This window comes from Ranitomeya variabilis, chromosome 2 (assembly GCF_051348905.1).
Source record: "Ranitomeya variabilis isolate aRanVar5 chromosome 2, aRanVar5.hap1, whole genome shotgun sequence".
NCBI lineage: Eukaryota > Metazoa > Chordata > Amphibia > Anura > Dendrobatidae > Ranitomeya > Ranitomeya variabilis.
The window spans coordinates 377,394,392-377,410,451 of NC_135233.1; the positions used below are offsets into that span (position 1 = coordinate 377,394,392).

General features: G+C 42.8%; 1 protein-coding gene across 1 annotated transcript in view; it reads right to left on the reverse strand.

Annotated features, from left to right (window-relative positions):
• LOC143806107 (complement factor B-like) overlaps positions 1-16,060 on the reverse strand; it is a 144,615-nt gene that overhangs the window by 30,021 nt on the left and 98,534 nt on the right. Inside the window, exons 8-13 of the mRNA XM_077286064.1 lie at positions 15,350-15,481; positions 13,568-13,663; positions 10,483-10,620; positions 4,108-4,229; positions 2,225-2,342; positions 1,936-2,080 (exon numbers count right to left, since the gene is read on the reverse strand). Coding sequence (XP_077142179.1) covers positions 1,936-2,080; positions 2,225-2,342; positions 4,108-4,229; positions 10,483-10,620; positions 13,568-13,663; positions 15,350-15,481 — 751 coding nt within the window. The remainder of the gene's footprint in view (positions 1-1,935; positions 2,081-2,224; positions 2,343-4,107; positions 4,230-10,482; positions 10,621-13,567; positions 13,664-15,349; positions 15,482-16,060) is intronic.

Genomic DNA, 16,060 nt, shown 5'->3' on the forward strand with positions numbered 1-16,060 from the left:
GGTGTACTCCAGTCTGAGACTTTTTTAAAGAGAGTTCTGAGACAAACAAAAGATCAGCAGGGGCCTGACCACTAAGAACATAACTACCACCAGCATGATCAGGCACGTGTCATCTAACTACCTGACTCAGTGGGCAGAACGCCTGGGTCCCTGATTGGTATTATCGGGTGACATCACTGCTTCTTCCCCTGTGCTAGATGCTTCCCAATCATCTGTCCAAAACACTGGCGTGGATTTATGACAAAACCTGATGCCAGCAAAGTGAATGAGAAACCTGAAGCGTCAAGCACATGTTAAGTATGTTTATCTTTCAGATTTGGTGCAGAAAATAATCTGGTGCATGTCAATTCTCTTTGTTTTTGCCCTGCGTTTTTCAATATTCACTTTCCTCAAACCAACCAAAACTGCAAGGCCAACTTCTCCTTCTAATCAGCACTGTTCCCATCCATTTGAACATTTTCACTGCCCTCAAGACCTCTTTGTAGGGTCTGTGGAAAAAAAAAATCTTTTGTTTCCATTGACTCCCATTATACTCGTTACTCAAAATGAGCATGCGAGTATTAGGAATTGCTTTCTTCGAGTGACAATGCTCATCACTAGTGAGAACAGGTTGTATTTTGTAGCATTCAGGAAGAAAAAGATTTTTCCACCACCAGGAGCAAAACAATAACAATGCAGCGACTTTACAAGAATCTGCATAACTAATCATATGCTAAATAGCTGCAAATAATATTTATGTATGAGATATCCAAGATGATTCCCAATTTATGCATGCAAGCCACCGTGCCCCATAATACAGGTCTAAATGTCTCCTCAACAGACAAAACTACAGTGCCCCCCAAAGTAATACCAGTTCTGGTGCCCTACAATAGGGCTATAAACATAAGGATGAATGACCTCGGGGAGATCAAAACATCCAACACCGCGGAGACACCATCACGTGTTTCTCAACGCAGTGATCCAGAACACTGCCCCCATCCCTAAAGGGAAATATGCAAATGCATGTAGAAAAGCCGCGGAGACACCATCACGTGTTTCTAAGCAAGCAATGAACAGCCAGGTCTTTCACCAGGAAGGAACAACCACGGGAAGGGCAGCATCCAATAAAGGAAAACCACGTATGCCAAAACATGGTATCCATCCACAGACAGCTGTTTTGGGGTATTAGCCCCTCATCAGTGTGGAGTAGGAAACTGGCTATTAGGAGCAGTGCCTAGTGAAAAGACTATAAACATAAGGATGAATGACCTCAGGGAGATCAAAACATCCAACACCGCGGAGACACCATCACGTGTTTTTCAACGCAGTGATCCAGAACACTGCCCCCATCCCATCATGTTCTGGATCACTGCGTTGAGAAACATAGGTGGTTTTCCTTTATTGGATGCTGCCCTTCCCGTGGTTGTTCCTTCCTGGTGAAAGACCTGGCTGTTCATTGCTTGCATTGAGAAACACGTGATGGTGTCTCCGCGGCTTTTCTACATGCATTTGCATATTTCCCTTTAGGGATGGGGGCAGTGTTCTGGATCACTGCGTTGAGAAACACGTGATGGTGTCTCCGCGGTGTTGGATGTTTTGATCTCCCCGAGGTCATTCATCCTTATGTTTATAGTCTTTTCACTAGGCACTGCTCCTAATAGCCAGTTTCCTACTCCACACTGATGAGGGGCAAATCCCCCGAAACAGCTGTCTGTGGATGGATACCATGTTTTGGCATAGTTGGTTTTCCTTTATTGGATGCTGCCCTTCCCGTGGTTGTTCCTTCCTGGTGAAAGACCTGGCTGTTCATTGCTTGCGTTGAGAAACACGTGATGGTGTCTCCGCGGCTTTTCTACATGCATCTACAATAGGGCTAGTCATGGAGACTCAAGATTTGCTTCACCTTTTCATGAAAAGTTTATCTTCTATTTAAACGAGTGCAAAAATAAAACTTACCTGATTTTACTGGAAAACTCAATTTTTGTATCTAGTTCAATGAGAGCCATATCGTAATCATAGGATTTCTCCACGCCCTTGTCCTTTTTGCCAAGTGGGTTGTAGTCACTATGACGGTAGAGTTGTTTCACTCTGTAGACCTTACCTACAATAGATAAAAGGAAGAACATACGCAGTCCTCACATTTGTGGAATTGGCACCCAGGTGCCCATGTCTCTGCTAGAGTCCCCCTTGGAGGTTGTGGTAGGACCAAGGCTGGGGCTTCTGTAAAATTAGTGGGAGAACTTACCTCCAACTCTGACGCTGACAGTATGGAGCCGCTCATCTAGATGGAAGCAGTGAGCAGCTGTCAAGACAAAAGATTTGCTCACAATGGATCCTTTACATTTATCTTGAGACATTGGACGCTAAAAGTAACAATAAAGAAAAACTTACAAAAAGTGCGGTGCATATCACCGTCAGTGAGTATATAATAAGCAGAAGCTGTCGCTGGCACTTCATTTTTACAGTCCTATGGCACTAGCACCTTACAGAGTGAATTTATCAGTATCGTGCATAAAAAAGTTACCAATTATGGTGAAAGCCACATTTACGATAAAATTGTCAACTTTTAACTCCACTCACCACTTATTAAAAGTGAAAAATAATGCGGGTGGTATTCTTAAGACAGATTTTATGATAACTTAAGACAAAAAGTAGCGCAAGTGTTGACACCTTCTCATAGCATGAAGAATTGAATTCGATCTTATCTTTTTAGGAGGAGTACAAGGTGCAAGCAAATTTATTAGTACGAATTATCGTTAACTTGGCTTGTTTTGCTCTAAAGTGCTATAGCAATGCCAGGTAGGCTAGGGGCAAATCCTAGCTCTACAGAGTCTGATACACCTGGTACAGACTCTGATACACCTGGCTAAGCTCTGCATATGACCAGGCTGGGTGATCATCTAAGTCAGTCTGCTGGGGAGGCTGAGCAGACGTGATTTGTGTTGGAGCTGAAGGGAAAGACAGGCTAGAATCTCATAGAACCAAGCTGAAAGTATCACTGGTTGCTGTAGACATTAGTCGTAGTGATTGACCGGATTGGGACTAGCTCAGCAATGTATGAGTAGCCAAGGTCTGTGTGGTTTAGTTAGCGCCTGGACAAGACTAGGGATTTATCTTTATTATTATTTATTATTATAGCGCCCTTTGTTTATGAGTTTGTTTTGGTGCTGTGCAACCTGTGGAAAGCAATAAAAACTGCATGTATTTGGACCAAAACTGCATTGCCTGTGTGAACGCTACCTCATGTCTACCAGAGAGAGTGAAACCCTACAGTACCCACAGCAAACCAGTCGGTTAAACTCTTTATTAGATAATTGTGGCTTTCTGGCTGCTTACTTGCACCAGACAGAAGTTTTCTTCTAAGATCTTAAACACAGTTCATCTGTAACTTTGGATCTGTATGATGTGGCCATTGTACAGTATTCTCACCTATGACTTGCTGACATTACATCTCTTCTTCTAGCATGTCTTGAGATTTCTTACACCATGTATGGCTTTGTGACACCGAGTACATATTGTCATGTCGGACGCTGTTCAGACCAGGTCGTTCGACAGACAGCGGTAATTCCGCTTTTGACCACTATTTGCTCATTGGCGTCGGCTAGGTTTTGTCCAGCTGTTCCAGGGTTAATTTACCTGATCCTCGGATTGGAAGCTGGGCCATGCCCATGGCCTTTAAATAGTTCTCCGGATCATTGGGCGTCGCCGATTATAGCTTCTGTCTTGCGTTGTTATCTCGGTCTGGAATGGAGAGCTGGTTGTTGGAGAATCGTTGCTGGTGGTGTATTTTCCTTTGTCTTATTTACTCCTTCCTATATTTGTGTTTATTTTGCCCTGCACATTTATAGTGTATTCCTGAGTGACTGTGGCGTGGTGTATATTTTCCTTTATCCTTGTCTGTGCTAACTGTGGGTATTGGTGTATTACATTCACTGGGTGGAGGGCGCAGGTTTTCAGCTTAGGGTTGTAACAGGAGGCAGGGTGAGGTTCGAGGCCTGGACATGCTCACCATCAGTGTAAACTTCAGGTAGAGGGTCAGTCAGCATTTCCCTAGTCTGAGGGAAACTGCAGGGGCCCGGGTTATTAGCTCTCACCCACCTAGTCTCCCCGTGACACATATAGACTTACTGTGATGGTAATTTTAGCTATCCAAGGAAACACTTCTTCTAGGTCCTCATTAGGGCCAAGGCCCTCATCATCTGAAAGTCGTTCTTTGGAAAGTCCACACATATGAAGAACTTCTGTATCATCTGAAAGAAAGGTTTAATCCAGACACATGTGACAATATTATAATTCATGAGGCAAAAAACAATGTTGGTGCCACCATCTAACCGATGAGATCTGGACTTTGCCTGTCACAGGAACAAGTCTAGAAATGTCTGAATTATCCAAAACAGTTAGTAAAGTTTTCCTCTGCCTTGGCACTGAACAGTGACTACATTTGTAGTGTACCTTCACTCGACCAAGTGTCCTCGGTTTGTCACATGTTATGTCCTTCATTGAGACCAGTGTTCCTGTCCTACTGCATCCAAGATGGCCACTGTAGTGCCATGGGGAGCAAAGTGGTAAGTCTGAACAATGTTGTCTTCCCTGCCTTCTTGTCGTGACTGTTGCAAATCATTGCCACCCATGGAGGTCTATATCTCAGATGCAGCTGGACTAGAATGACAGGTAAACGAAAGACACCAGGCTGGGTCACTATAGATGACAACTGTATGCCGGATTTGCTTTTCAGTGCCAGGGCGGAGGGTTGGTATATTATTAGAGAAGGCCAGAAAGATTCATGCTGCCCTTGTCTGGCACCCTGTCCGGTCTTCTATGCCGGCCTGATCAGGGCGGTCTTCTAGAGTTGACCACACCACAAAACTTGACAAATCTTTCACAATTGGTGCAGAATCCAACCAGAGGAGCAGCACTTTTAGACCTAATACTATCTAATAGACCTGACAGAATAACAAATCTGCAGGTGGTCGGGCATCTAGGAAATAGTGACCACAATATTGTACAGTTTCACCTGTCTTTCACTAGGGGGACTTGTCAGGGAGTCACAAAAACACTGAACTTTAGGAAGGCAAAGTTTGACCAGCTTAGAGATGCCCTTAATCTGGTAGACTGGGACAATATCCTCAGAAATAAGAATACAGATAATAAATGGAAAATGTTTAAGAACATCCTAAATAGGCACTGTAAGCGGTTTATACCTTGTGGGAATAAAAGGACTAGAAATAGGAAAAACCCAATGTGGCTAAACAAAGAAGTAAGAAAGGCAATTAACAGTAAAAAGAAAGCATTTGCACTACTAAAGCAGGATGGCACCATTGAAGCTCTAAAAAACTATAGGGAGAAAAATACTTTATCTAAAAAACTAACTAAAGCTGCCAAAAAGGAAACAGAGAAGCACATTGCTAAGGAGAGTAAAACTAATCCCAAACTGTTCTTCAACTATATCAATAGTAAAAGAATAAAAACTGAAAATGTAGGCCCCTTAAAAAATAGTGAGGAAAGAATGGTTGTAGATGACGAGGATAAAGCTAACATATTAAACACCTTCTTCTCCATGGTATTCACGGTGGAAAATGAAATGCTAGGTGAAATCCCAAGAAACAATGAAAACCCTATATTAAGGGTCACCAATCTAACCCAAGAAGAGGTGCGAAACCGGCTAAATAAGATTAAAATAGATAAATCTCCGGGTCCGGATGGCATACACCCACGAGTACTAAGAGAACTAAGTAATGTAATAGATAAAGCATTATTTCTTATTTTTAGAGAATCTATAGCGACGGGGTCTGTTCCGCAGGACTGGCGCATAGCAAATGTGGTGCCAATATTCAAAAAGGGCTCTAAAAGTGAACCTGGAAATTATAGGCCAGTAAGTCTAACCTCTACTGTTGGTAAAATATTTGAAGGGTTTCTAAAGGATGTTATTCTGGATTATCTCAATGAGAATAACTGTTTAACTCCATATCAGCATGGGTTTATGAGAAATCGCTCCTGTCAAACCAATCTAATCAGTTTTTATGAAGAGGTAAGCTATAGGCTGGACCACGGTGAGTCATTGGACGTGGTATATCTCGATTTTTCCAAAGCGTTTGAAACCGTGCCGCACAAGAGGTTGGTACACAAAATGAGAATGCTTGGTCTGGGGGAAAATGTGTGTAAATGGGTTAGTAACTGGCTTAGTGATAGAAAGCAGAGGGTGGTTATAAATGGTATAGTCTCTATCTGGGTCGCTGTGACCAGTGGGGTACCGCAGGGGTCGGTATTGGGACCTGTTCTCTTCAACATATTCATTAATGATCTGGTAGAAGGTTTACACAGTAAAATATTGATATTTGCAGATGATACAAAACTATGTAAAGCAGTTAATACAAGAGAAAATAGTATTCTGCTACAGATGGATCTGGATAAGTTGGAAACTTGGGCTGAAAGGTGGCAGATGAGGTTTAACAATAATAAATGTAAGGTTATACACATGGGAAGAAGGAATCAATATCACCATTACACACTGAATGGGAAACCACTGGGTAAATCTGACAGGGAGAAGGACTTGGGGATCCTAGATAATGATAAACTTACCTGGAGCAGCCAGTGCCAGTCAGCAGCTGCCAAGGCAAACAGGATCATGGGGTGCATTAAAAGAGGTCTGGATACACATGATGAGAACATTATACTGCCTCTGTACAAATCCCTAGTTAGACCGCACATGGAGTACTGTGTCCAGTTTTGGGCACCGGTGCTCAGAAAGGATATAATGGAACTAGAGAGAGTACAAAGGAGGGCAACAAAATTAATAAAGGGGATGGGAGAACTACAATACCCAGATAGATTAGCGAAATTAGGATTATTTAATCTAGAAAAAAGACGACTGAGGGGCGATCTAATAACCATGTATAAGTTGTATATAAGGGGACAATACAAATATCTCGCTGAGGATCTGTTTATACCAAGGAAGGTGATGGGCACAAGGGGGCATTCTGGAGGAGAGAAGGTTTTTCCACCAACATAGAAGAGGATTCTTTACTGTTAGGGCAGTGAGAATCTGGAATTGCTTGCCTGAGGAGGTGGTGATGGCGAACTCAGTCGAGGGGTTCAAGAGAGGCCTGGATGTCTTCCTGGAGCAGAACAATATTGTATCATACAATTATTAGGTTCTGTAGAAGGACGTAGATCTGGGGATTTATTATGATGGAATATAGGCTGAACTGGATGGACAAATGTCTTTTTTCGGCCTTACTAACTATGTTACTATGTTACTATGTTACTATGACATCCCAGGTGACTCTTCTGTTTAATAGGCCCAGTGCAACGTCACTGTTGTAGCAGATTGCCACCTAGTAATCAGAAGAGGTGGCAAACATGTCAACAGGTAGACTGGGTTCACAGGGCGTTGGGCCAGATCTCACGCAATATTGATATGGCTGCTGGACCAGGATCCCGTGAATCATTTTGATCAACTCTACAGTCTTCATTTCTATTCATGGCAACCTTAGTTTTGCATACTGGATGCCTCTGGGGCTTACTAGGTAAAGCCTAGAGAAATCGCAAGGTCTAGAAAGTGCAAGAGGAGCCCAGGATGACTGGTGTCATGGATCCCTACTCCGTGGTGTCACTAATTCGTCACGTGCCCGCTCTCACACGTGACTTGGAGTTGTGCCTGCAAGGGTTAATCTAGCTCCCCTCTCTCAGTCCAGCATTCAACCTCTGTCCTATGCCGTAATGGGAGCATAAATCACACACCGACCCAGGCCACACACCCGCTCATATACGCTGCCACCACTCATCGAACACACGGACGATGAGTCCCGGAAATTAATACTAATAATGTCTACCACACATAAGGCTCACACACCTTAGGCTATGGATTCTTTTAGAACATTCAAGGTTCAACTTGTTAAAGTTTTATACTTTAATACAAAAAAGGTTCAGTGCGTACAATAAGAAAAATGTATAAAAATATGATAATAAAAAGACATACAACTTATGCAAAACAGTATGAAATAAACAGGAGAAAACTTACAGAAATCATCTAACTTTGTAGTCTGCTTTCTGCTCCCTGAGGGTAGGATGGATGTAGATTGGATCACATCAGCTTCTCAGGCTGCCCCCATTATGTGAACACTATTCTCTGTATACAGCCCTAATTTATAGCTTTGGTCTGGAGGTCAGATTTCTAGGCCAACCCCTCAGGTTAATATCATAATTGCTGGTTTTTGATAGGACCGTGGCCGTGCTACTAATGAATATATTATTTTTCTTGAGACACCCTGTGTAAAAGTTCTCACAGATAGATACTATCAGGCCGTAATTAACATCTCACTTCCAAGAGCTAGGAGGTGTCAAATGTTCCCTTTCTTCTTGGCTCTAGCTAGACCCCCTGGTGCAATTTGGAGACCGAAGTCTACTTGTCTCAGGGAACTACATACAGTTACATCCATATATATTTGGACAGAAACAACATTTTTCTAATTTTGGTTATAGACATTACCGCAATGAATTTTAAACAAAACAATTCAGATGCAGTTGAAGTTCAGACTTTCAGCTTTCATTTGAGGGTATCCACATTCAAATTGGATGAAGGGTTTAGGAGTTTCAGCTCCTTAACATGTGCCACCCTGTTTTAAAGGGACCAAAAGTAATTGGACAATTGACTCCAAGGCTATTTCATGGACAGGTGTGGGCAATCCCTTCATTATGTCATTCTCAATTAAGCAGGTAAAAGGCCTGGAGTTGATTTGAGATGTGGTGCTTGCATTTGGAAGGTTTTGCTGTGAAGTAAACATGCGGTCGAAGGAGCTCTACATGCAGGTGAAACAAGCCATCCTTAAGTTGCGAAAACAGAAAAAACCCACCCGAGAAATTGCTACAATATTAGGAGTGGCAAAATCTACAGTTTGGTACATCCTGAGAAAGAAAGAAAGCACTGGTGAACTCCTCAATGCAAAAGACCTGGGCGCCCACGGTAGACAACAGTGGTGGATGATCGCAGAATAATCTCCATGGTGAAGAGAAACCCCTTCACAACAGCCAACCAAGTGAACAACACTCTCCAGGAGGTAGGAGTATCAATATCCAAATCTACCATAAAGAGAAGACTGCATGAAAGTAAATACAGAGGGTTCACTGCAAGCCACTCATAAGCATCAAGAATAAAAAGGCTAAAAAACATCTAAAAAAGCCAGCACAGTTCTGGAAGAACATTCTTTGGACAGATGAAACCAAGATCAACCTCTACCAGAATGATGGAAAGAGAAAAGTATGGCGAAGGCGTGGTACAGCTCATGATCCAAAGCATCCCACCTCATCTGTAAACGACGGTGGAGGCAGTGTGATGGCTTGGGCATGCATGGCTGCCAGTGGCACTGGGTCACTAGTGTTTATTGATGATGTGACACAGGATAGAAGCAGCAGAATGAATTCTGAGGTATTCAGAGCCATACTGTGTGCTCAGATCCAGCCAAATGCAGCCAGACTGATTGGTCATCGTTTCATACTACAGATGGACAATGACACAAAACATAAAGCCAAAGCAACCCAGGAGTTTATTAAAGCAAAGAAGTGGAATATTCTTGAATGGCCAAGTCAGTCACCTCATCTCAACCCAATTGAGCAGCATTTCACTTGTTAAAGACTAAACTTCAGACAGAAAGGCCCACAAACAAACAGCAACTGAAAACCACCGCAGTGAAGGCCTGGCAGAGCATCAAAAAGGAGGAAACACAGCGTCTGATGATGTCCATGAGTTCAAGACTTCAGGCAGTCATTGCCAACAAAGGGTTTTCAACCAAGTACTAAAAATGAACATTTTATTTAAAATTATTGAATCTGTCCAATTACTTTTGGTCCCTGTAAAAACAGGGTGGCACATGTTAAGGAGCTGAAACTCCTAAACCCTTAATAATGTGTGCAAACTGTAAAGCGCTGCGGAATATGTTAGCGCTATATAAAAATAAAGATTATTATAGTATTATAAAAGGTAATATTGCTAAAATAAACACAGTGGATGTTTTCAGTGGTATCATCAAATTTTAATGTGGATACCCTCAAATGAAAGCTGAAAGTCTGAACTTCAACTGCATCTGAATTGTTTTGTTTAAAATTCATTGTGGTAATGTCTATAACCAAAATTAGAAAAAGGTTGTCTCTGTCCAAATATATATGGACCTAACTGTATTAACACATGGGTACGACCTGCAGCTTTTGAAGACAGATGTTACATTATTACAAGTGACACAATAAATCTATACATAGTCCACTGCACATATATACATATACAGTATATATATATATATATATATATATATATATATATATATATATATATATATATATATATATATATATATATATATATATATATATACATTTTTCACCACAACTGGTACAGAAGGAAAGATCGTCTTCCAGAGGACTGGTCTGCAAAGCTTTTTGCTGCCCATTCCAGCCTGTGGTAATGACGTTATAACAATCCAGAAGAAAGAAATGTACAGTAAATGTTCTCACCTAAGATCTTGTCAAAGGCCCTCTTCATATCATATACATTTTCCATCCTGAAGACATGCTTCTCGGCATCTTTCTTGGATGCAATGTCAAAGATTCCATTTTCATCGAGGTTTTTACCCACGCCGAAGACATAAACATCTATAAACGAAAACAAAGTAATTAAATATGGAATAACGTGAAATGTTGAGAAGATGAATTATATTAATATATTTTCATCGTATCCTTCATGAATACGGGAATTTACTTTGGGGGATGGAATTTCAACTTCTACTAAAGACATCGATAGTAGTACCAACTCTTCCAATGTCTAAGATAAAGCTTACAAAATAAACCGAAAATATGGGAATCATGGAGAATAACAAACGTTGTCGCAGAAGGCCCGGAGCATAGGAGGTTCACCGATGGCCGAGTTTTTGTCAGCTGGATGTTTGTCCTCAGACGGACTTCCAGTTGAAAACCATTGCTGAGCAGGAAGCTTCTGGCTCCCTTCCTCGTAGTACCCATGCAAGCCACAGGCCTATCAAAGGACAGCAACACAATTTGAAGTTCGGCGGACAATCACAGGTGGTGCAATAACGTCAATGCATTGCACTGACTATGTAGGGCAACGTAGCTGAAAAGGACTACTATGGAGGCATATATTGAGGATATGGGAGCACCATGAGAGACATTGTTGGGGTATGGTCGCCACAATCAAGGACATTGTTAGGTTATGAAGGCCACAATGGGGGACACTGTTGTTGTGTGGAGGCCACAATCAAGGATACTGTTAATGGATAGGGCCACAGTAGAGGTTGCTCTAACTATATTGAGGAATAAAAGTTGTATGCTATTACTTTATGGGGGCAGAAAAGCTGAAAAATTCTACTGAAAGGGGGCATTGCTAATGTATTTGGGCACAATTACAAATACGTATATTGAGGCACAAAAAAATAATTGCATAATTGTAATGGGGCCACAAAGTATCTGTAAAATTGAAAATAATAGGGAACACACATATGGGATCCGATTTCTTTTTTTGGGAACCCAAATACCTGAAGAGGTGAGTCTCATCAGAAATACAAGAGAGAATAATGCATACAGCGATTTTCTTTTTTTTCCGGTCACATGGACATTCTGTTCATATGAAAAAACTCCTCTGAAGGGCCTTATTCAATACCATGGGTCCGCGGGATATCCCATTTTAACCTAGATAGCAAGCGTACATCTGAACAAGCCCTTAGGCTGAATTCGGGTGACTGTTATTTTTCCATACATGAAAAAAAAAATCAGCGATTTACACCAATGTCCTATTAAAATGTTAAAAATGGACAGCGCACAGATTTCAATGTTTGCTGTTTGTGATTATCATGGACCAATAAGCTTGTAGGGGTGATATTTTGATCTGTGACTCAAGTTAAAAAAGGACATTTACATGATTTTTTTTTGCAGACATGATTTTGGGGGGAAAAAAAACATGGACATGTGAACAGCCCCATAGACGATAATGGGTACGTGTTCTGTCCATGAAAAACACAGCTAGAGCTTGTACATGACTAACGGACGTCTGAATGAGGCCTTAACAAAGAGCTATCTGGATTATGGAGTTTACTTGGCTGCAGTCTGTGTGTCACAGGGATACCACGACAGAGATGGGCCAGAAGATTGCAGTGTCCGCTTACACAAATTCCTGCACGTATTAGATCTGCTTCACCTTCCTACAAGCAGTGCAGATTTTTCTTGCTCGGTTATTGCAAGGATTAAATCAGTTCTGTCTATCTCCTGGAGCTTTCCGGCCTGAATGGTCTCAGCTGTTCTGTGTTGGTCACTTCTCTCAGGTATATATATGCTCGCCACTGGCACTAGGGAATTTCTGGTTATAGTTACATTTTCCTGGTTTATTGGTGAAGGAGGGTTCTGAATTAGTAGCAGTCGATTTGTATAGTATACAGGAGATATCTGCATGGATTTGGTATTGTGTGTTTTTGCTAATCCACTTCCATTTGGTTTACTCCTCCTTCTGTTCCAATTGATTTCCACTCTTTTGTTTTGTGAGCTTATTTTTATGATTGTAGTTTTCTTTAATCCCTGTCTGTTTCCCCTGTCTGTCAGGTTTGTATTATCCTATACACTTCCATACCTCCCTGGGTGGGGGAGGAAACATATCAGTGTGCATATAGGAGCATAGAAACATACGAGACCCCAGAATCTCCACCTTCAGGAGTAATCTGGGGTACAGGGATAGCCTAGGGTCCTCCTAGCTTTAGGGACAGGGAAGGAGCCGGTATTGTGACACTATGACTGGCACTATAGTCGTGACATCACTGCTGCAGTCGGTCAACAAAAATTGGGGCAACTGCAGAGAGGTAATGCTAGAGCAGAGGAAGGTCTCCATCTAAATATAAGCACTTTTTCTCACCTGCAGATGTTACAAATATATAAACAATACACATTTGGCCGTGAATGTTCATGCAGTGCGGTGATTATTTGGAAGCAATTTTGCTGCAATAAAAAAATCAGCAAGTTGCGCCCTACACACATATGATAGATAAGCTACGCTATCACCAAATAGTAAGGCTATCAATTATCCAGCCTCTCCCAGAAAGTTAGTCCATCTGACTTTTTTAATTTTCTCTTCTTCCAATCAGGCTCTCTGCCACTAAGTAGCCCAACTGCTTTATACAAAATCCATGCTGGATGGAAAGGGGGTGGCAGGTCCCATAATGTGAGTAACAGCAGCGGGTGCAGGGCGTTGCAGTTGCATCAAGGCCCTGAAGCCCGAGTGGGGTAAAAATTCCTTTTGCTGCTATAAGAAGTCCAATTCTAGTAAAAGCCATTAATAGTTTGGGGCCCTGTTGGAGATTTTGCATGGGATCCTACTACTAGCCTATATGTGGCTCCATTAACTTCAATGAGCAAACCGAGTTTTCCCCGGGCTCCTGGCTGTCTCTGACAACTGATCACCCAACCTTATTACTACATTGTAGGACCTACAGTATAATAGTCACTACTGAATAAAAAAATGAAACTGGTCCAACCTTTTATCTCAATGTAGGAGTCGATTGTAATTATGCAGATTTATATCACAACTATATACATAGCATACCCAGGTAATCTTCCCGACTGCTGTCCTTCGTGATGTTCAGAATTTCTCTGATCCTCTTAATCTCCACAATAGGGTTTCCTCCCATATTATGCTTTCCTAAGGAGGGGAAAGACAATTGTTGGGAAGAGGCCACAAGAATGAATGTGTTAGTGGTTACACAAAGCACCGGCTGTGGGGGTGAGTGGGAAGCCCCAGCTGTGGGGGTGAGTGTGAAGCCCCAGCTGTGGGGGTGAGTGGGAAACCCCAGCTGTGGGGGTGAGTGGGAAGCCCCAGCTGTGGGGGTGAGTGTGAAGCCCCAGCTGTGGGGGTGAGTGTGAAGCCCCAGCTGTGGGGGTGAGTGGGAAGCCCCAGCTGTGGGGGTGAGTGGGAAGCCCCAGCTGTGGGGGTGAGTGTGAAGCCCCAGCTGTGGGGGTGAGTGTGAAGCCCCAGCTGTGGGGGTGAGTGGGAAGCCCCAGCTGTGGGGGTGAGTGTGAAGCCCCAGCGGTGGGGGTGAGTGTGAAGCCCCAGCTGTGGGGGTGAGTGTGAAGCCCCAGCTGTGGGGGTAAGTGTAAAGCTGTAAGGAGGTTGCATGAACGGTTATGTATATTCCCTTTGCATGTCCTGAGTAAATAGTTATTTCACTGATCTGTAAATGTGATGTGTAACATATGTATAGCCATTTGTAATGTTTTACATGTGATTGCTGCTGTGTATACTTCATGCCCTGTCTGTTGTGTATGAAGCGTTTATATGGGTATTGTTTTATAGGGAAAGTGCAGTACCCGAGTTTTGCCACACGATGGGGTGCAGTATAGTTTTAGATATAGGACTGTGAATAGTTAACTGTAGGAGGGGTCATTGTAGTTAGGGGAAGGTAGCTTCCTGTATAGGGTCAGTAGGGTCTGGGCGCCCATAGAGCTCGGGTAGGCTGTTAGCCCAATCAGCCTAGGTACCCCGCAATGTTGTGCTTAAGAAAAGTGCCCAGCCATCCAGAACTAGCGGACTAGCATAGCCCCAGCAACACTAGCGTCAGCAGCTTCAGGAACGAAAGCTACAGTGAAAGGACACAGCAGGAAAGACGGGCAGGTCGCTCCCCATGTGGCAGAAGATAGCATGGGCTGATGCCCTCAGAATTGGTGTGAAACGGCTGAGGGAATACCCAAATGCGGAGAATCTGGATAGGGAGGATGCTGAGATACCGCGTGACACGGTAGGACCCGATCTAGAGCCGTGTGACAAGGAGAGGAGTGAAGGGAAAGCTGAAGTGATGTGTATTGTGAAGTCTGATGTTAACAATGTAACGGATCTGGATGTGCAGCGAAGAAGTGAGAGTAAAGTTTTGCATTTTGAATTGTACCTAGACTGTGTCTCTGTTTATTCACAAGCGTCTGGAGGAGACCTACAGGAACAGAGGAAAAGTCCTACCAGCGCAGGCAATGAAGAGGCAAGTAAGCTACCAGGGAAACATGATTTTTATGTAAAGGGAGGCCAGGGTACGCAAAGCCCAATTAGCCCAGCCACGACTACAGCCCTGGCCTATCTTTACAAAGCCACAGCTGTGGGGTTGAATGTGAAGCCCCAGCTGTGGAGGTGAGTGTGAAGCCCCAGCTGTGGAGGTGAGTGTGAAGACCCAGCTGTGGAGGTGAGAGGTTAAAGCACTCTGTGGGGGTGACCATTGATCACTGGCTATGGTGGGGAGGATGATGAACTGACTGAGGAAGAAGATGCAGTTGAAGAGGACAAGAATTAAGAACTGGCTATGGTTTTGAGGAATAACCAAAATATCTGTGACCTGATACTTGCCATCTGTCATCAGCAGGATTACATTTCTTGTTTCCTGGAACTTTTTAGGATCTGTCATATAATCCAGAGACAACATTTTGAAAGCTTCTTTTAGACCACCGCGAGTATTTGTTCCTGTTTGCGCTCCATGAGCTATAAAATAAATAAGTTAGATGATCAGTGTCAAGGATATCAGCAGCAGGGCCACACAGATCCCACCGTTACCACTTTTTCACAGATGACTGGAGAGATCACACTGAACCCACCGCTGCCACCACTTGTCAGGGGAACGCAACGCCGCAGCCTCAAATCGTAAGGACAATTACACAATTGACTGAACAGTGATGGACAAAGCCGTAGCTGCTTCTACTACTAGGCCAGTTATCGGGGAGATCACAGTAAATGTATGGTATATATACCTTCATTTCAAAAGCATGGAATATATACAGTTGTGCTCAAAAGTTTACATACCCCTGCAGAATTTTGCTTTCTTGGCCTTTTTTTTTTTTTTTTTAGAGAATATGAATGATAACACCAAAACATCCAATTGACCCTGATCAAAAGTTCACATACCCTGGTAATTTTGGCCTGATAACATGCACAGAAGTTGACAAAAATGGGTTTGAATGGCTACTAAAGGTAACATCCTCCCCTGTGGCCTGTTTAATTGTAATCAGTGTTTGCATAAAAGCTGAGTGAGTTTCTGGGATCCAGACAGACTCTTGCATCTTT